At 46.1% G+C, this 16,919-nt stretch overlaps 2 protein-coding genes across 2 annotated transcripts; both read left to right on the forward strand.

The window, feature by feature from the left end:
* The first annotated feature begins 1,315 nt into the window (after positions 1 to 1,315).
* Positions 1,316 to 3,111, forward strand: LOC136313035 (interferon lambda-2-like). The gene is made up of 6 exons (XM_066243109.1): positions 1,316 to 1,325; positions 1,435 to 1,607; positions 2,239 to 2,316; positions 2,596 to 2,739; positions 2,842 to 2,925; positions 3,013 to 3,111. The coding sequence occupies exons 1-6, from the start codon at positions 1,316 to 1,318 to the stop codon at positions 3,109 to 3,111; spliced, it is 588 nt and encodes a 195-aa protein (XP_066099206.1).
* Positions 3,112 to 9,785: 6,674 nt separating this feature from the next.
* LOC136313135 (interferon lambda-3-like) lies at positions 9,786 to 14,694 on the forward strand. Its single transcript, XM_066243291.1, has 5 exons — positions 9,786 to 9,818; positions 13,828 to 13,905; positions 14,183 to 14,326; positions 14,429 to 14,513; positions 14,597 to 14,694. The coding sequence occupies exons 1-5, from the start codon at positions 9,786 to 9,788 to the stop codon at positions 14,692 to 14,694; spliced, it is 438 nt and encodes a 145-aa protein (XP_066099388.1).
* Positions 14,695 to 16,919: the final 2,225 nt, after the last annotated feature.

The following is a 16,919-nucleotide window of genomic DNA, read 5'->3' on the forward strand; positions in this document are numbered from 1 at the left end:
AGGGGCAAACCCCAGCATTCTGGGCAAGGTTAGGTCATAGGTGGCTGGAGCAGGGATGGAAGAGACTGAACCCTCCCTTAGAGGAGTGAGGGGGAAGCCTACCTTCCAATGTCCCTGTTTCCTCACAGCAGAGGCATGTAAGTCTGGCAGCTTTAGCTCAATGAACTTCCTTTCCACTATTGAAGCAGGACCCAGATGGCATCCTATGAGACCCCTTTGGGGTATTAGAGCCTTTAAGGGTGTATCCTAAAAGCTGGTAGTTCCCCTGATCTCTATTGGGTTTTTTCTGCCTCTAGGTATCTTAAAAGCCATGCTCAGAAGATCTCGTTGAGGGGTTTGAGGATCCCCTTCCGCCTATATAAATCTTTTCCATATATCTGGAGCTATTTGGAAAAAGACAAAACAGTGTTATTAGCTGAATCAAATAAAGATGGTAGTAGTTTGCAGGCGAAAAAGATTTGGCATCTCCTGTTCATCAGCATTCAAAAGAAATTAAAAAAAAATTTAAGTAAAAAGCATGATATGGTAGACCCGTAGGAGTTCCAGGATATGACTCCCCCCTTTAAAAATTTTTTTTAAATTGACCTTAAAATATTTGCTGGGTACACTTTAATAATACCTTACCTTTGAAGATTGTTAAGAATGACAAAATACAGTAAATGCTTTTGCTCCATATGCAGGAGCATTTTCAGTATAACCAGTTTAGGAAATCCAATAATAGAACTATGCATACAGACAATGAGCTATAACATGCTTAGCAGCCTCTCCTGTTCTGACAGAGGTTACTATAAATCCAGAATATGTATCCACTGTAACGTGGACATAGGACTGTTTGCCAAATGAAGGTATATAAGTAACATCCATTTGCCAAAGTTGCCCTGGTATGAGTCCTTGAGGGTTAACTCCAAATGAAGGGGCAGATTGTAGTATAGGACCCCTTGGACAGGATTTCCCAATCTGTGCACATAATCTGCGTCAGTTTCTCTTTCCTCCAGCTGCTCACCTGGCTAAGGCCCCGCCCACACGGGCTTCCCCAGCCTGGGGCATCCCCTGGCGGCAGGCGTGTTTTCACTTTTCCTACATCAGCCTGGATTGCCCATGTGTCCAAGTTAAAAGCTGCACCATGGAGCTCAGGAAGGAATTACACAGACAGAGCTGGAAGTTCAGAGACACAGACGGAGCAGCAGGCTGAGACTCAGAAGAAAAGACTGAATTCAGAGACACCAAACAAGGCTGAGTGAGAGACCCAGGTGACAGCCTGTGAGCAAACATTTGGGTCCCATCTGCTGACAGAGACCAGAGACCAGAGACCACGATGAAGCTGGGTGAGCCTTCACATCACGTCCATGACCCTCACCTCCCCACAGCCTCCACCCTCAGACCCTGACACTCCCTGTCCCTGTCCCCTCATCTGTCTCTCCTTCTGTAACACAGACTTGACTGTGGGTTGCACACTGGTGCTGGTGCTGATGACCATGGTGCTGACCAGGACAGGAGCAGTTCCTGTCCCTACATCCCTCCCGGGTGCAAGGGACTGCCACATGGCTCAGTTCAAGTCCCTGTCCCCGCAAGAGATGAAGGCTTTCAAGAGGGCCAAGGATGCCTTGGTGAGTCTCCCACTGCCCCACCTGCTGTGGGCTGACCTCCAGCCTCACACAGTGGGCTCTCTCCTGCTCTTTGGGTTTTTTTTTTTTAATTTTTATTTATTTATTTTTTACAGAGACAGAGAGTGAGTCAGAGAGAGGCATAGACAGGAACAGATAGACAGGAACGGAGAGAGATGAGAAGCATCAATCATTAGTTTTTCATTGCGCATTGCAACACCTTAGTTGTTCATTGATTGCTTTCTCATATGTGCCTTGACCATGGGCCTCCAGCAGACCGAGCAACCCCTTGTTGGATCCAGTGACCTTGGGTTCAAGCTGGTGGGCTCTTGCTCAACCAGATGAGCCCACGCTCAAGCTGGCAACCCCAGGGTCTCGAACCTGGGTCTTCTGCATCCCATTCTCACACTCTATCCACTGTGCCACCGCCTGGTCAGGCTCTCCTGCTCTTGTTGCATTGGGCTGACTCGTGTTGTTCTGCATGGTGCTCCTCTGCCATCCTTTTGGAAGTTCACACCCCTCCTCCTGTTGCTAGCCATCCTCCCATATAGCTGTGGTCTGACCTCTAGCCCTCCAGCTGTGGGCTGACCTCTAGCTCTCCAGCTGTGGGCTGACCTCTGCCCTTGCTCTCCAGGAAGAGTCGCTCTCACTGAAGAACTGGAGCTGCAGCTCCCGCCCATTCCCCAGGACCCGGGACCTGAGGCAGCTGCAGGTGAGTTGGGAGAGTCAGGCTCCGCCCTGACCTCACCTGGCTGCTACTCTGGCTCCTTCGGTGGCCCCTTCACTTTCCCCTCTCACTTGTCCCTGTCTGTCTGTCCTCCCCCTCAGTCCCGCTGGCCTCTTCCCCTCACCTGCCCACACTGGCTGTGCCCTCTCACCTGTTCCCTGACCTTTCACCTTCACCTGCTCCTTCCTCAGTCCTCCTCACCTGTCCTCCTCGCCTGTTCTCTTTCACATGCAGCCCTTACCTGCCTCTGTCTCCCCTCCTCAGGTGTGGGAACGCCCTGTGGCCTTGGAGGCTGAGCTGTCCCTGACACTGAAGGTCCTGGGGACCATGGCTAACTTAACCCCAGGGGACATCCTGGACCAGCCCCTTCACACTCTGCGCCACATCCACGCCAAGCTTCAGGCCTGTGTGAGTGCTCTGGGCTCCCAGGTCATGTCTGTGGTCTCTGACCACCATATTGTCCCCTACGTCCCAGGTCCTGCCTCACACACCACCCTCCTCTGCCCACAGGTCCCAGCTCAGTCCACAGCAGGACCCAGGCCGCAGGGCCACCTCCACCACTGGCTGCACCGCCTCCACGAGGCCCAGAAAAAGGTGAGTGACCTCGGAGAGTCCAGTCTCTGGAGCCAACTGGGAGCCCCGATGATGGACAGCCACTGACCTGTCCCTTCCTCTCCACAGGAATCCCCTGACTGCCTCGAAGCTTCTGTTACATTCAACCTCTTCCGCCTCCTCACCCGTGACCTGAAATGTGTCGCCAGTGAAGACCTGTGTGTCTGAGCCTGAGACCCACCTGCAATGTGTCCCATCATCTTAGATTTTATTTATGCATCTTCCACTTTTCTTAATTTATTGCCACCCATTTCTTATTTATGTATTTATTATCTATGTGAATTTTGTAACTCAAACCTAATAACATTTTTATTTTTCTACTTTTTGTAAAACATTTTCAAATAAATGATAAGAAAACGATAATTTCTGTGCTATTGTACTATGAGTATGTGTGTGTGGATTAGTTTTCTTTTGCTGCCATAACAAGGTATTTCAAACCAGCATCATAAAATAATACAAGTCTGTTATCTTACAGTTTTTATATGTCAGAGATTCAGATCGACTCAGCCGTTTTCTCTGCTATGGGCTTCACAGGGCTGAAATCCATGTGTGGCTGGTGGGATTCTTATGGTGAAGCCACGGGAACAGTCTACCTTCAAGCTCAGTTGAGCTGTTGGCAGAATTCCATTCCTTGCACCCCTAACACTGGCATACCTGATTCTTGCTGGCAGTGAGGGTATATTCTTAGTTCTTGCCAGCCTCTCTCTGGTCCTTGCGCATGGACCCCACATCTCAGAGCCAGCAGCAGTGTGTCCAATCCTTCTCTTGCCTGGAATCCCTTTTACTTCACTTTCTGCCACATTTCTGTCTCCTTCCAGCTGGAGGAAGTTCTTCGCTTTAGGGACTCATGTGTTTAGATTGGGCCTCTGGGATAACCCAGGACAATCTCTCTAGTTTAACATCTATTAATCTTTGTGACATGTGCAAAGTCCCTTTGCCATGTTGCATAAAGTATTCACAGGTTCTGGGGATTGGGTTGGGCACTTTGGGGCTATAATTGTTCCCACCACAGTATGTGTATGTGTGTGGTTGTTGTGAGGGTGTGTGAGTGGATCACTTATGCATTCTGTTATAGGTAAAACAACATGAAATGGCCCTGGCCAGTTGGCTCAGGGGTAGAGTGTTGGTCTAGCATGAGGAAGTCCTGGGTTCGATTTCCGGCCAGGGCACACCAGAGAAGTGCCCACCTGCTTCTCCACCCTTCCCTCTCCTTTCTCTCTATCTCTCTCTTCCCCTTTTGCAGCCAAGGCTCCATTGGAGTGAAGTTGACCCGGGTACTGAACATGGTTCCATGGCCTCCGCCTCAGACGCTAGAATGGCTCCAGTTCCAATGGAGCAACACCCCAGCTGGGAAGACTATCGCCCCCTGGTGGGCATGCTGGGTGGATCCCGGTTGGGCACATGCAGGAGTCTGTCTTTCTGCCTCCTTGCTTCTCACTTCAGAAAAATAAAAATAAAAAACCCACAAAATAAAATAACATGAAATGAATATGCCCTAGTAAAAGCATTTATTATTTTTATGATGAGAAATCTAGACAACAGGGCCCATTTAAAATGTGTTGTTTAATGTGATCCACAGGCCATATGTAGCTGAGCACTAGAAATGTAGCTAATGCAAGCTTAGCTGGGCTCTAAATGTAAAACATACCCTAGAATTTGAAAAAAAATTTATTAAAAATTAATTTCTGATGATGTCTGCCAAGTTTTCCACTGTAAAATTACTATTTCCTTCTTTGTAATAAATATGTGGAGAGACTTTGAGACTGTGCCAATGCCTGTTACTTCCCAAACTTTAACCTACTTATTTACCATCCATTGATGGTGTTTCCTGACTCTTTTTCTTTTTTTTTTTGTGACAGAGACTGACAGACAGACAGACAGAGAGACAGATAGGGACAGACAGACAGAAGGGAGAGAGATGAGAAGCATCAATTCTTTGTTGCGGCTCCTTAGCTGTTCATTGATTGTATTCTCACATGTGCCTTGACTAGGGAGCTACAGCAGATCAAGTGACCCCTTGCTCATGCCAGTGACCTTGAGCTTAAGCCAGCAACCTTGGGCTTCAAACCAGTGACCTTTGGCCTCAAGCCAGTGACCCTGTGTTAAACTGGTGACCTCACGCTCAAGCCAGATCAACCCACACTCAAGCTGGCAACCTCAGGGTTTCCAGCCTGGGTCCTCTGTGCCCCAGACTTTATTCACTGTGTCACCACCAGGTCAGGCTGCCTGATGCCTAATATTATGTCACTTATCAAATACTTTCATTATTCTTTTTACATTTATTCATTGGCATTCTACTCTTAGGAAGCTTTGCTCCCTTCCTCATTTATGTATTTACCAATTGATTTATAACAGCATAGACTGCAGAATTCTTTTTTTCAGTGGATTATATAATTCTTTGTTATAATTTTTGTTGATGCTCAAATTGTCCCAGATTAGGTCAGTGGGAATCCTTTCAAGAAGGCCCCTATGCCCTTCTGATGTGTCCCCATCATTCTTTGAGCACCTCCTTGCTTTTTGAATAAGTGGTTCCAGGCTCATTTGTGCTTTCCCTGCCTCAACTCTGTAACCAGCCGTTTCTGCAAGAACCTCTGGTTCCTTTCAGTGGAGAACAGTATTAAGAAACCAAGATCTGGGTGCTAGGTGGGCTGATTGCTAGAGATATCGTTGTTTCTACACCCTCTTAACAAAGCTAGAAAGCAGATGGATGTATGTATAGAATTTTTATTTACTGTAAAAAGTAAATAACATTAATAATTTTATGTTGAATATATATTAAAATAATATTTTTATATATTAGGTCAAATAAAGTTTATGTCAAAATAGTTTCACATATAGTTTTTAACTTGTTAAATGTGGCTACTAGAGGATTTAAACTTATATATGTAACTCACATAATATTTGGATTTAAACAATACTGGTTTTGAGATCATGATGTCATAGTGGATCCAGGCTCTCTATGTCTGGATGATCTTCCAACCTCAGTGTGTTAGTACTGTCTCCCCTCATGATCATAAGATGGCTGCCACAGCTCCAGCCATCATATAATCATATAATCATTCACAAAGCAGGAGTGGTAGAGACTCCAGTGTTAGCTGTCTCTATATTTATTCTCCTCTTCTTCCTAATCCTTAAATTGTAAGTGAATTCAAGAGTGCTGCACTAAAAACACCATTTCCCAACCATCCCTGCACCTATAGCACTAAGTTCTGCTCAATGCACATGAATGAAGGTGATCTGAGCTCAGTGCACATGAATGAAGGTGATCTGAGTCTTACTTAGCTTTAAAGGACACGGCAGCATCATTCTTGCTGAATGACCGCAGTAAGAGTAGCCAGTTCATTTTGTCTTCATTTTTCTAGGCTATTTTTAGTGGCTATAGAATCTTGTGTTGACAGTTTTCTTTCTTCTTTCAGTACATTGAGTATTCAAGGGTAATTTTTATATAGACTTAGGTCCTCTCTGTCTGAGGCTCCCTCTATGTTGGGCTTTCTGCTCTCAATTTCTAACTGCTCTGGCAGGACCCAACCCTGGTGTCTAATATCTCGAGTCAATGACTGTTTTTGTGCCTGAATTCAAGCTGTCTGTTGCCACACGAATAGAGGTCTGTCCCCAGAGGAAAAAAACATATAAACTTGGTCTTACACCATGTGTTTTGTTCTTGAAAAATTTGAATCCTCTCTAGTTTCTGCCTGCTTCTAATTGCTCTCCAGTGCCTCCAAATAGTGGGTTTGCAAAAATCATTTGCCTAGAATTGGTAATTTTTATCCATGGAGAGATTAGTCAGCACCCTCTCACCTGTTTCTGACTGACCTTTCTCCCTTTCCTGTTCACCCTCAAGTGAGTGATTCTCACTAGGAGTCTCTCCTGGGCTTGCAGTCAGTGTCAGCTTGGACTTGATTGGTCTGAAGCCTTGAGTGGGCTGGATGTCAGTGATGGCTCACTCACATGGCTGGCTGTAGGCTGGAAGCCCAGCTGGGGGTGTTGATCTGAGCACCTACAGGTAACTTCTCTCCTTGTTTCTTGGTCTCTTGGCAGAACACAGTGCGTGAAGTACAATCAGATCTTAGTGGGATTTTTCTGTGCTCCCGATGGAAAGGACACTTCTTGGGAACTGGAGCCTCCAAATCTACATAGCCTCAACTTTTTCTGGTAGAAAGGACTGAATTCTGAGGTGGAGAAAGGTGGTGTCAGTGGGAATGATGGTAAATAATACCATTTTGGCATTCATCCCTTGGTTCTCAGACTCATTTTTCCACCTATCAGGGACTCAACACCATATACTTGGTTGCCTTAAGGTGTATACTGCATGCTCAGTAATATACTCTGTCCTTGAAGAGTTTCAATCCCAAACTGTGGCCTAAGCTGCATTTCTTTTAAAAAAATATTTTATTTATTGACATTAGAGAGAGGAGAGAGAGAGACAGGGGTGGCATGGGAGCAGGAAGCATCAACTCATAGTTGCTTCTTGTATGTGCCTTGAGCGGGCAAGTCTAAGGTTTTGAACTGGTGACCCCAGCATTCCAGGTAGATGCCTTATCCACTGTACCACGACCACTCAGGTTTAAGCTGCATTTTAAAGAGGCCATCTCACTGTTCTATTAGGTCAGAGCTTCTGGTTTGGGGTGTTGTAATGGAACCAGTGGACTCCATGTTTGTGTGCTTACTGCTGCACTTCCTTTCCTATGGAGTCACTTGATCCATGGTGCTGTTACACAGAATCCTTTGTTGGTGGATTAAAGTTTTGAAATCCATCAGCAGTTTTAGCCAAAGTCTTGAGGTCAAAAGAGACAAAGCCATGGCTGGATTATCTGAGTCAAGATGAATCCCTGCCCCATCCAGAGTGGAAGGGATTCAGTGTAGGCAACTTGCCATCAAGCAGCATACTGGTCTCCTCAGGGGATGGTGTTTCTAGCTGCAGGCTTGACACTCAGCAGTGGCAATAGCCAGATCAGCTTTGGTGAATGGAAGCTTATGCTGTTGGCCCCACACAAGGCCTTCATCCAGCCACCTGGCTGCTCCATTCATGTGCTCATGGTTCCAGAGCTGAAGAGAGGCTGATGACAGAGGCTGGCTGATGTCAGTTGGACAAGTCCTTATTTCTCCTTGGTTGATTAGTGTCACTTTAGCAGTTGCTGCTCTCTGGTGGCCACTAACATGCAAAAAAAACCTTTATACTATGTGTCCACTCATATATGTCCATAATATACCTCTACCCAAAATGTCCTCATCTGTAATCATCTCATATTTTTCAGGTTAACTTCAGGCTGTTGATCAAACATCAGGGCCATTTGCCACTGCTCATAAATTTGTGTATTGTCACTTCTGGATACTTCTCTTTCCACAGAGTGTAGATCAACTTTATCACCTGGAGCTCTGCCAATTGGGACAATTTCCTCTCACCACCACCTTTCGGGATCACCCCTGAATTGGGCTTTAGTGAAACAAAAGTCTGCTTTCTTCTTACACCCACATACTGAACCAACCTGTCCAGGAGCCAAGCTAACCTATTTCTTTCATCATCTGCCCTTGCCATGGGGACATAGAGATAGGCACTGATGTAACAGTGATGATGACATGAAAGTGTGTGCTTTCTCTCCTGACCATGACGTCGAAGCATGCCAGACACTGCTTTATGAATGATGTATGTTTTGCTATAGATGCCCCGAGCTTGAACCCTCGTGGGCTGCATCATGATTTTCCTAGTGAGGATTGTGTCAACTCCACAGGGGTTATTGCCTTACTGCAGAAACCTCCAATCCCATAGGGTCTGTGGGATCAGCTTCAAGAGCTGCTCGCACCTCAGCCTGGACCTGCTGCAGAGTGCTTTTTAGTTCTATGCTCCAGTCAAAGCTGACACCTTTCCATGTTTAGTTTGGAACATTATTCCCAAGTGTGGAATATGCTGTCTGCTGACTCCAAAGATGCCTAACAAGCCTTGTGCGTTTTTCTTCATGATGTGAGCTTCATGAGTTGCAGTACGTTTCTTTTGGAGGGAGTGTCCTGACATGGCCCAGACTATTAAATCCCTAAAAACTTCACTCAAGAAGCAGGTGCCGGCCATGGCCTGTTGGCTCAGTGGTAGAGCGTCGGCCTGGCATGTGGGAGTCCCGGGTTCGATTCCCAGCCAGGGCACACAGGAGAAGCGCCCATCTGCTTCTCCACCCCTCCCCCTCTCCTTCCTCTTTGTCTCTCTCTTCCCCTCCCACAGCCAAGGCTCCATTGGAGCAAAGTTGGCCCGGGTGCTGAGGATGGCTCCATGGCCTCTGCCTCAGGCTCTGGTTGCAACAAAGCAATGCCCCAGATGGGCAGAGCATCACCCCTGGTGGGCATGCCGGGTGGATCCCGGTCGGGTGCATGCGGAAGTCTGTCTGACTGCCTCCCTGTTTCCAACTTCAGAAAAATACAAAAAAAAAAAAAAAAAAAAAAGAAAAGAAGCAGGTGCCTAAGTCTTTGAAACGTTTCTCTCCTACATTCTGAAGCATGTCTTTCAATGTACTTGTCACTTTTTCAATCTGCTTAGCATATTGATATTGAAAAGTAGCCCAGTGTAAAAAGTCTAGATGTTTCAGGTCCTGTAGTTAATATTAATGACAGAGGGCAGACTGTTAACATATCCCAGGGCCGATTCTAAATGTGTCTCTTGGCCATCCTGGGTAAATATGAACTGCTTCTGGCTATCCTTCCTGATGAGAATGGGAAGATTGAATCCTTGAGATCAATGGCCACATACCATGCAGTGAGGCTGTGTGAATCCTTTCTGGCACAGACACCATGTCCAGCCCAGCAGCTGCAATCTGGGATACTCCTTGGTTAAGTCTGCACAACCACTGTCATCCACCATGATCCACATGGTGTTTGAAGGGGCTGAACAGGTGAACTAAATGAGGACATGACAGGGACCATCACCCCTACACTAATCTCTGCTATAGTCTCTGGGAGATAATGATTTTTTTAAATCATGATGGCTAGGATGGGAAGGTACCAGTTTAAGAGGTTTCTATTTGGCCTTTCCTCATTATGAAAGCTGTGTGAGCCAGACCTGAGTCAAGACTCCATTTATCATGTGTCTCCTGAACAGAAAGGCCAGGATGACCCTCTGGGTCTCCAGCATCAATATTAATCCAGGCCTTGTGTTCAAAAGGTGTATATTTTCACCTTTCACCAATGTGCTCTCCTTTACCCGAGGACATTGCCAACACGATGTCCCTGAACATGGGCTTCAGTCCATCGTTATATAGCATTTCTATACAGATATAATAGATAAAAAGTTTTTCTCTCGTAGGACTGTCATAACAAAGTACCACCAACTGGGTGCTTTACAACAACAGAAGTTCATTGTCTCACAGTTTCAGGGGCCAGAAGTCCAAAATCAAGGTATCAGCAGGGCCATGCAGATTTCCTTCTGAAACCTGTAGGAAGACCCTCCTTTGCCTTTTCTAGCTTCTGGTGTTGGTCTGCAACCTCCACTTCCTTGGACGCATCACTCCAGTCTCTGCATCAGTTGTCGTATGGCCAGCTTTCCTTGTGCATTTCTCCCTTTATGTGTCTTCTTCCTCTTTTATAAGCATGCCAGTCTATTGGATTAGGGCCACCCTAATGGCCTGACCTTAACTAGTTATATTTACTATGATCTTATTTCCAAATAAGGTCATGTTCTGAGTATTGGGGGTTAGGGCTTCACTGTATCTTTCTGGGGGGGGGGGACACAATCAATCTTTAATATATAAATAGCCTCAAGAGTATAGATAATAGGAAAATGTAGTAAAATAAATAGGAAGTGATTTATTACTTTTGTTTTAATATATCTTTAAATTGTGAGTTTCTATAACTTAATCTTTTTTTTTTTTTTTTTTTTTTTTTGTATTTTTCTGAAGCTGGAAACGGGGAGAGACAGTCAGACAGACTCCCGCATGCGCCCGACCGGGATCCACCCGGCACGCCCACCAGGGGGCGATGCTCTGCCCCTCCAGGGCGTCGCTCTGCCGCGACCAGAGCCACTCTAGCGCCTGGGGCAGAGGCCAAGGAGCCATCCCCAGCGCCCGGGCCATCTTTGCTCCAATGGAGCCTTGGCTGCGGGAGAGGAAGAGAGAGACAGAGAGGAAGGAGGGGGGTGGGGGTGGAGAAGCAAATGGGCGCTTCTCCTGTGTGCCCTGGCCGGGAATCGAACCCGGGTCCCCCGCACGCCAGGCTGACGCTCTACCGCTGAGGCAACCGGCCAGGGCCAAAAAAAATTTTTAAAAAAAATAATAAATTTTTTTATCCTGTTGCTTAAAATGAGCCCCTAAATTGTATAAGCTTCAAGGCCCACTAACTCTGGATCTGCCCCTAAAAGTGAGAACAACTCAAACCAGTCAACCTATGCTGAGTAGTGTTTACATCAAGGCTAAGCTGTTATATCAAAGAGACCTTCAAAATCAGTGGATTAACAAACACAGAAGTGTAATTCTCTATCTCCTCACAGTCCTAAGGGAGGTCCACTTGGCAGGATGACTCTATTTAGACATCCAGGGACCCACTTTTTTGCTCCATAATTGCCTAGGGCAGGTGTTCTTAACTACTTTCATACATTGGACCACATGGCAACCTGGCAAATCCTTTCAGAATAAAAGAAAATACATAGGACTAAGCAATCCTATTTTTATTGTAAGACAGTTACCAAAATATGTTTTAAAACTGTGATATAGTAATTTATGTGCATCTGCGTTAATGTGTTAAAGAAAAAGTAACTCATGGCAGCTTTAATAGCTATTGTAACTTAAAGTAGAAATGAATATAAATAATATTTTAAGATGCCTGCTAGAAAATAACCCAATATGAAAACATCTGTGACTTCTTTTGGTAACAAAGTCACAAGTTCTGCTAACACTATTGAGGTTTGTTGCCTGCATTTGTAGCAGACATGTGGTGGACTGAATAGTGGCCCCCCAAAGTTGTCCCTAATTCCTGGAACCTGTGGCCTTAAGTGGTAAAAGATACTTTATAAATGTGACTAAGGGTCTTGAGATGGGAAGGTTATCCTGGGTTGTCCAGGTGGGTCCAATGTAATCACATGTGACCTCCTAAGACGGTCAGAGCTAGTGGTGGCAGGTGACACCAGAAAGCAAGAGATGGGAGATTGGAGCGATGTGAGGAAGGAAACACGAATCACAGAATACAGATGACTCCTAGGAGCTGAAAGGGAAGTGGATTTTCCTTTAAAATTTCCAAAAGAAACCAGCCCTGCCTACACCTTTATTTTAGACTTCTGAGCTCCAAAACTGTGGAAGTATGAATTGTGGAATGTTTTGGTTTTGTTCTTTTTGTTAGGTAATTTTTAATTTCTATTTATTTAAAAAAATTATTGATTGATTTTAGAAAGAGAGGAAGGGGGAAAGAGAGAGAGAGAGAGAGAGAGAGAGAGAGAGAGGAACATCGAACTGTTCCTATATGTGCCCTGACCAGGGATCAAACTGGCAACCTCTGTGCTTCAGGATGACCCTCTAACCAACTGAGCTATCCAGCCAGCGCTGATATTTTCTTTATAGTTGTGAAAAAACCTCAGAAAATGTACCACCTTAATCATTTCAAAGTGTACGGTTTAGTAGTGCTAAGTATATTCTATTGTTGTGTACCCAGTCTCCAGAACATTTTCACCTTGTAACTGAAGCTCAGTACCCCTTAAACAAAATTCCCCACTCCCCTCCCTCAGCCTCTGGCAATCACCATTCTACTTTCTGTCTCTATGAATTTCCTACTCTAAGTACCTCAAGTAAGGGGCATCATACAGTTTTTATCTTTTTGTGAAAGACTTATTTCACTTAGCATAGTGTCCTGAGGTTCATTCATGTTGTAGCATGTGTCAGAATTTCCTTCCTTTTTTAAGGGTAAATAATAGTCGATTGTATGGATATACAGAATCACATCTTGTTTATCTAGTCATCAGATGATAGAAAATGTGTTGGGTTTTATTACTCTTTTTTGCGACAGAGACAAAGAGAGGGACAGCCAGACAGGAAGGGAGAGAGATGAGAAGCATCAATTCTTCGTTGCAGCACTTTAGTTGTTCATTGATTGCTTTCTCATATGTGCCTTGACTGGGGGGCTACAGCAGATTGAGTGACCCCTTGCTCAAGCCAGTGACTTTGGGCTCAAGCTGGTGAGCCTTGCTCAACTAGATGAGCCCGTGCTCAAGCTGGTGACCTCGGGGTTTCAAACCTGGGTCCTCCGCGTCCCAGTGCGACGCTCTATCCACTGCGCCACTGCCTAGTCAGGCAAAAATTTGTGTTGTTTTAAGTCACTAAGTTTGTGGTAATTTGTTACAGCAGCCATAAGAATCTAATACAGGAAGGAAATGTTAAATTTCAGATAGAGGTTAATGAAAATAAAGACTTTTTTTTTTTTTTTGTATTTTTCTGAAGCTGGAAACGGGGAGAGACAGACAGACTCCCGCAGTCTGTCTGACTGTCTCTCCCGGTTTCTAGCTTCAGAAAAAAAAAAAAAAAAAAAAAGAAAGCACCTTCCCTCCTCAGTTTCCCCTTCCTAGACTCCCCTGGTTCTGCCCTGTTTCTGGCTTCCCAGCCTGGGTCTGCTGCTGGCTCTGTGCCAACCTTAGCCCTGGACTACCTGTCTGTCCAGGCTAAATGTTGCAGTGTGGAGCTGGGACAAGAATTATATCCCAGACAGAGTCGAGGACAGAGCATCGGGGAGACTGAAGCCAGAGATCCAGACAAGATGGAGCGGAGCTCCCATGGATGGTGAAAGGGGTTCATAAGCCAAGAATAAAGCCTGGTAAGGGGTTTTACAAGAGTGGAGGACACCTCCCTGAGTCTCCCACCACCAATCCAGCTGTGGTCTGGCCTCTAGCCCTCCAGCTGTGGGCTGACCTCTGCCCTTGCTCTCCAGGAAGAGTCGCTCTCACTGAGAAACTGGAGCTGCAGCTCCCGCCCATTCCCCAGGACCCGGGACCTGAGGCAGCTGCAGGTGAGTTGGGAGAGTCAGGCCCCGCCCTGTCCTCACCTGGCTGCTCCTCTGGCTCCTTCGGTGGCCCCTTCACTTTCCCCTCTCACTTGTCCCTGTCTGTCTTTCCTCCCCCTCAGTCCCGCTGGCCTCTTCCCCTCACCTGCCCACACTGGCTGCGCCCTCTCACCTGTTCCCTGACCTTTCACCTTCACCTGCTCCTTCCTCAGTCCTCCTCACCTGTCCTCCTCCCCGTCTCTTTCACATGCAACCCTTACCTGTCTCTGTCTCCCCTCCTCAGGTGTGGGAGCGCCCTGTGGCCTTGGAGGCTGAGCTGTCCCTGACACTGAAGGTCCTGGGGACCGTGGCTAACTTAACCCCGGGGGACATCCTGGACCAGCCCCTTCACACTCTGTGCCACATCTACGCCAAGCTTCAGGCCTGTGTGAGTGCTCTGGGCTCTCAGTCCATGTCTGTGGTCTCTGACCACCATATTGTCCCCTTTGTCCCAGACCCTGCCTCACACACCACCCTCCTCTGCCCACAGGTCCCAGCTCAGTCCACAGCAGGCTCCAGGCTGCAGGGCCACCTCCGCCACTGGCTGCACCACCTCCATGAGGCCCAGAAGATGAGTGACCAGGAGGAGAAACTAATGTTTAGGAGCAGCTGGGAGTTCAGACATGAGAACCACTGACCTGTTCCTCATTCCTCACAGAGTCCTGTAGCTGTCTTAAAGCCTCTGTCATATTCAACCTCTTCTGTCTCCTCACCCATGACCTAAAATCTGTCACCAGTGGAGACCTGTGTGTCTGACCCCTGAGACCCACCTGCAACCTGTCCCAGCATATTGGATTTTATTTATACACAAATTACGTCCTTTAGATTATTACTTCCTAACCCCTATTTATTTATGAAGCTCTCCAAAGCTGTCTATTCTCGCACTTTCCATACAATGTGTGAAAATAAACAATCTGTCTGTGACATTGACCTTTTTAATATGTGATGATACAAATGGCTGCATGACCACATATTTGACTTTGGCTCTCTGAGTATGTGTGTATGAGTGTGGGAGGGGAAGAGAAGGAGTGAGAAGGCCACACGGAGGGTGGAAGGGAGAAAGGGAGAAAATAAGAAGAGATGAATGAGGAGTGAAAGGACCACTAAGGATGTCTCTAGCCATAAGTAATGGAAGATTTCATTGCAAATGACTTAAATATATATAACAAGTGAGAGTTACGCCAAGTAATAAGATAACAATAAGCCTCTACAGGAGGCTATGGCAGGGTCAGGTCAGTGGAACAATAGCTTTATCATGAATCTAAGCCTTGATTCAGTGGATATGTGTCAGATGTGTATTTGTGGTTCATTGACCTAAACCTCCCATGGCTCTATACCTGGGGTGACTCATTTTCAGGGTGGAGATCTGCTGGGAGGAATGTCACAAAGAGAGTTGTCACCAAAATGTCATTTAAGTTCCACTGTGGGCATTGTTCTACTCAGACAATTGTGTCATCTACAGTTTTATTTCTTCTTTTCTAATCTATATGCCTTTTATTTCCTTTTCTTGCCTTATTGCACTGATTAGAACTGTGGACCTATGCTGAATAAGAATGGTGAGAGTGGACAGCTTTGTCTTTCTTCTGATCTTCAGAAAAAAGCATTAATTTTCATCATTTAGTGTAATGTTAATTGTAGGTTTTTTTGTTGATGATTTTTAAGAAAGCAATTTGAGGAACTTCTCCATTCTTATTTTTCTAAGCGTTTTTTTCTTTCTTTTTTTAGTCATGAATGGGCAAATGATTTTCCTGCATTGATTGTTATAATTGTGATAATTGTGTGATTTTATTTTAGGCTGTTTGGGTGAATTGTATAATTAGTTTTCAAATATTAAATCAGCCTTGCACTCTGGAATAAACCCCATTTAGTCATGATATATAATTCTTTTGATCTATTGCTGAATTCTATGTGTTAATATTTTGTTAAGGATATTTGTGTCTGTATTCATTGCTTATTTTTGTCTGAGATAATAAATTTACCTCAATTTTAAGCCAGTAGAGCTAGGGCTTCCTGTTACTTGCAGCCAAAAAACACTCCTAATGACACACATGGAAATGAAGACGAGTTTCCCTTAAAGTTGAAAAATTCAGGGCCCTGGCCGGTTGGCTCAGCGGTAGAGCGTCGGCCTAGCGTGCGGAGGACCCGGGTTCGATTCCCGGCCAGGGCACACAGGAGAAGCGCCCATTTGCTTCTCCACCCCTCCGCCGCGCTTTCCTCTCTGTCTCTCTCTTCCCCTCCCGCAGCCAAGGCTCCATTGGAGCAAAGATGGCCCCGGCGCTGGGGATGGCTCTGTGGCCTCTGCCTCAGGCGCTGGAGTGGCTCTGGTCGCAACATGGCGACGCCCAGGATGGGCAGAGCATCGCCCCCTGATGGGCAGAGCGTTGCCCCTGGTGGGCGTGCCGGGTGGATCCCTGTCGGGCGCATGCGGGAGTCTGTCTGACTGTCTCTCCCTGTTTCCAGCTTCAGAAAAATGGGGGAAAAAAAAAAGAAAAGAAAAATTCAGCCCTGGCTGTTTTGCTCAGTGGACAAAGTATCAACCTGGCATACAGACGTCCCTGGTTTGATCCCTGGTCAGGCACACATGAGAAGCCACTATCTGCTTCTTTTCCCCTCTCTCTGCCCCTTCTCTCCCTCTTCCTCTCTCACAGCCAGTGGCTCGATTTGTTTGAGCGCCAGCCTGGGCACTGAAGATAGCTTGGCTAGTTTGAGCATCAGCCTCATGTGCTGAGGATAGCTCAGTTGATTCAAGCATCGGCCTCAGACTGGGTTGCCGGAGGGATCCCAGTTGGTACGCATGTAAGAGTCTCTATCTCCCCTCCTCTCGCTTAAAAAAAAAATTGAAAAATTATGGCTGCATAGAGTTATTCTGTCTCCACCATCACCTGGGGCTGGGATTGGTTTGAAGCTGCAAGGTGTCCAAGTAGTCAGTATCCATAGATGGGGATGGGAAGATGGATAATCCAGGCTGCATTTCAGGGAAC

The sequence above is a fragment of the Saccopteryx bilineata genome, chromosome 9 (assembly GCF_036850765.1).
Source record: "Saccopteryx bilineata isolate mSacBil1 chromosome 9, mSacBil1_pri_phased_curated, whole genome shotgun sequence".
Classification (NCBI taxonomy): Eukaryota; Metazoa; Chordata; class Mammalia; order Chiroptera; family Emballonuridae; genus Saccopteryx; species Saccopteryx bilineata.

Bases quoted from the DNA above. Each gene is read 5' to 3' on its own strand.
- LOC136313135 (XM_066243291.1), top strand. From the start codon at position 9,786: ATGATCCACATGGTGTTTGAAGGGGCTGAACAG. The intron at 9,819-13,827 runs GTGAACTAAATG...CTTGCTCTCCAG, and splicing joins TGTTTGAAGGGGCTGAACAG to GAAGAGTCGCTCTCACTGAG. The intron at 14,327-14,428 runs GTGAGTGCTCTG...CTCTGCCCACAG, and splicing joins ACGCCAAGCTTCAGGCCTGT to GTCCCAGCTCAGTCCACAGC.
- LOC136313035 (XM_066243109.1), top strand. The intron at 2,317-2,595 runs GTGAGTTGGGAG...TCCCCTCCTCAG, and splicing joins GGGACCTGAGGCAGCTGCAG to GTGTGGGAACGCCCTGTGGC. The intron at 2,926-3,012 runs GTGAGTGACCTC...TCCTCTCCACAG, and splicing joins TCCACGAGGCCCAGAAAAAG to GAATCCCCTGACTGCCTCGA.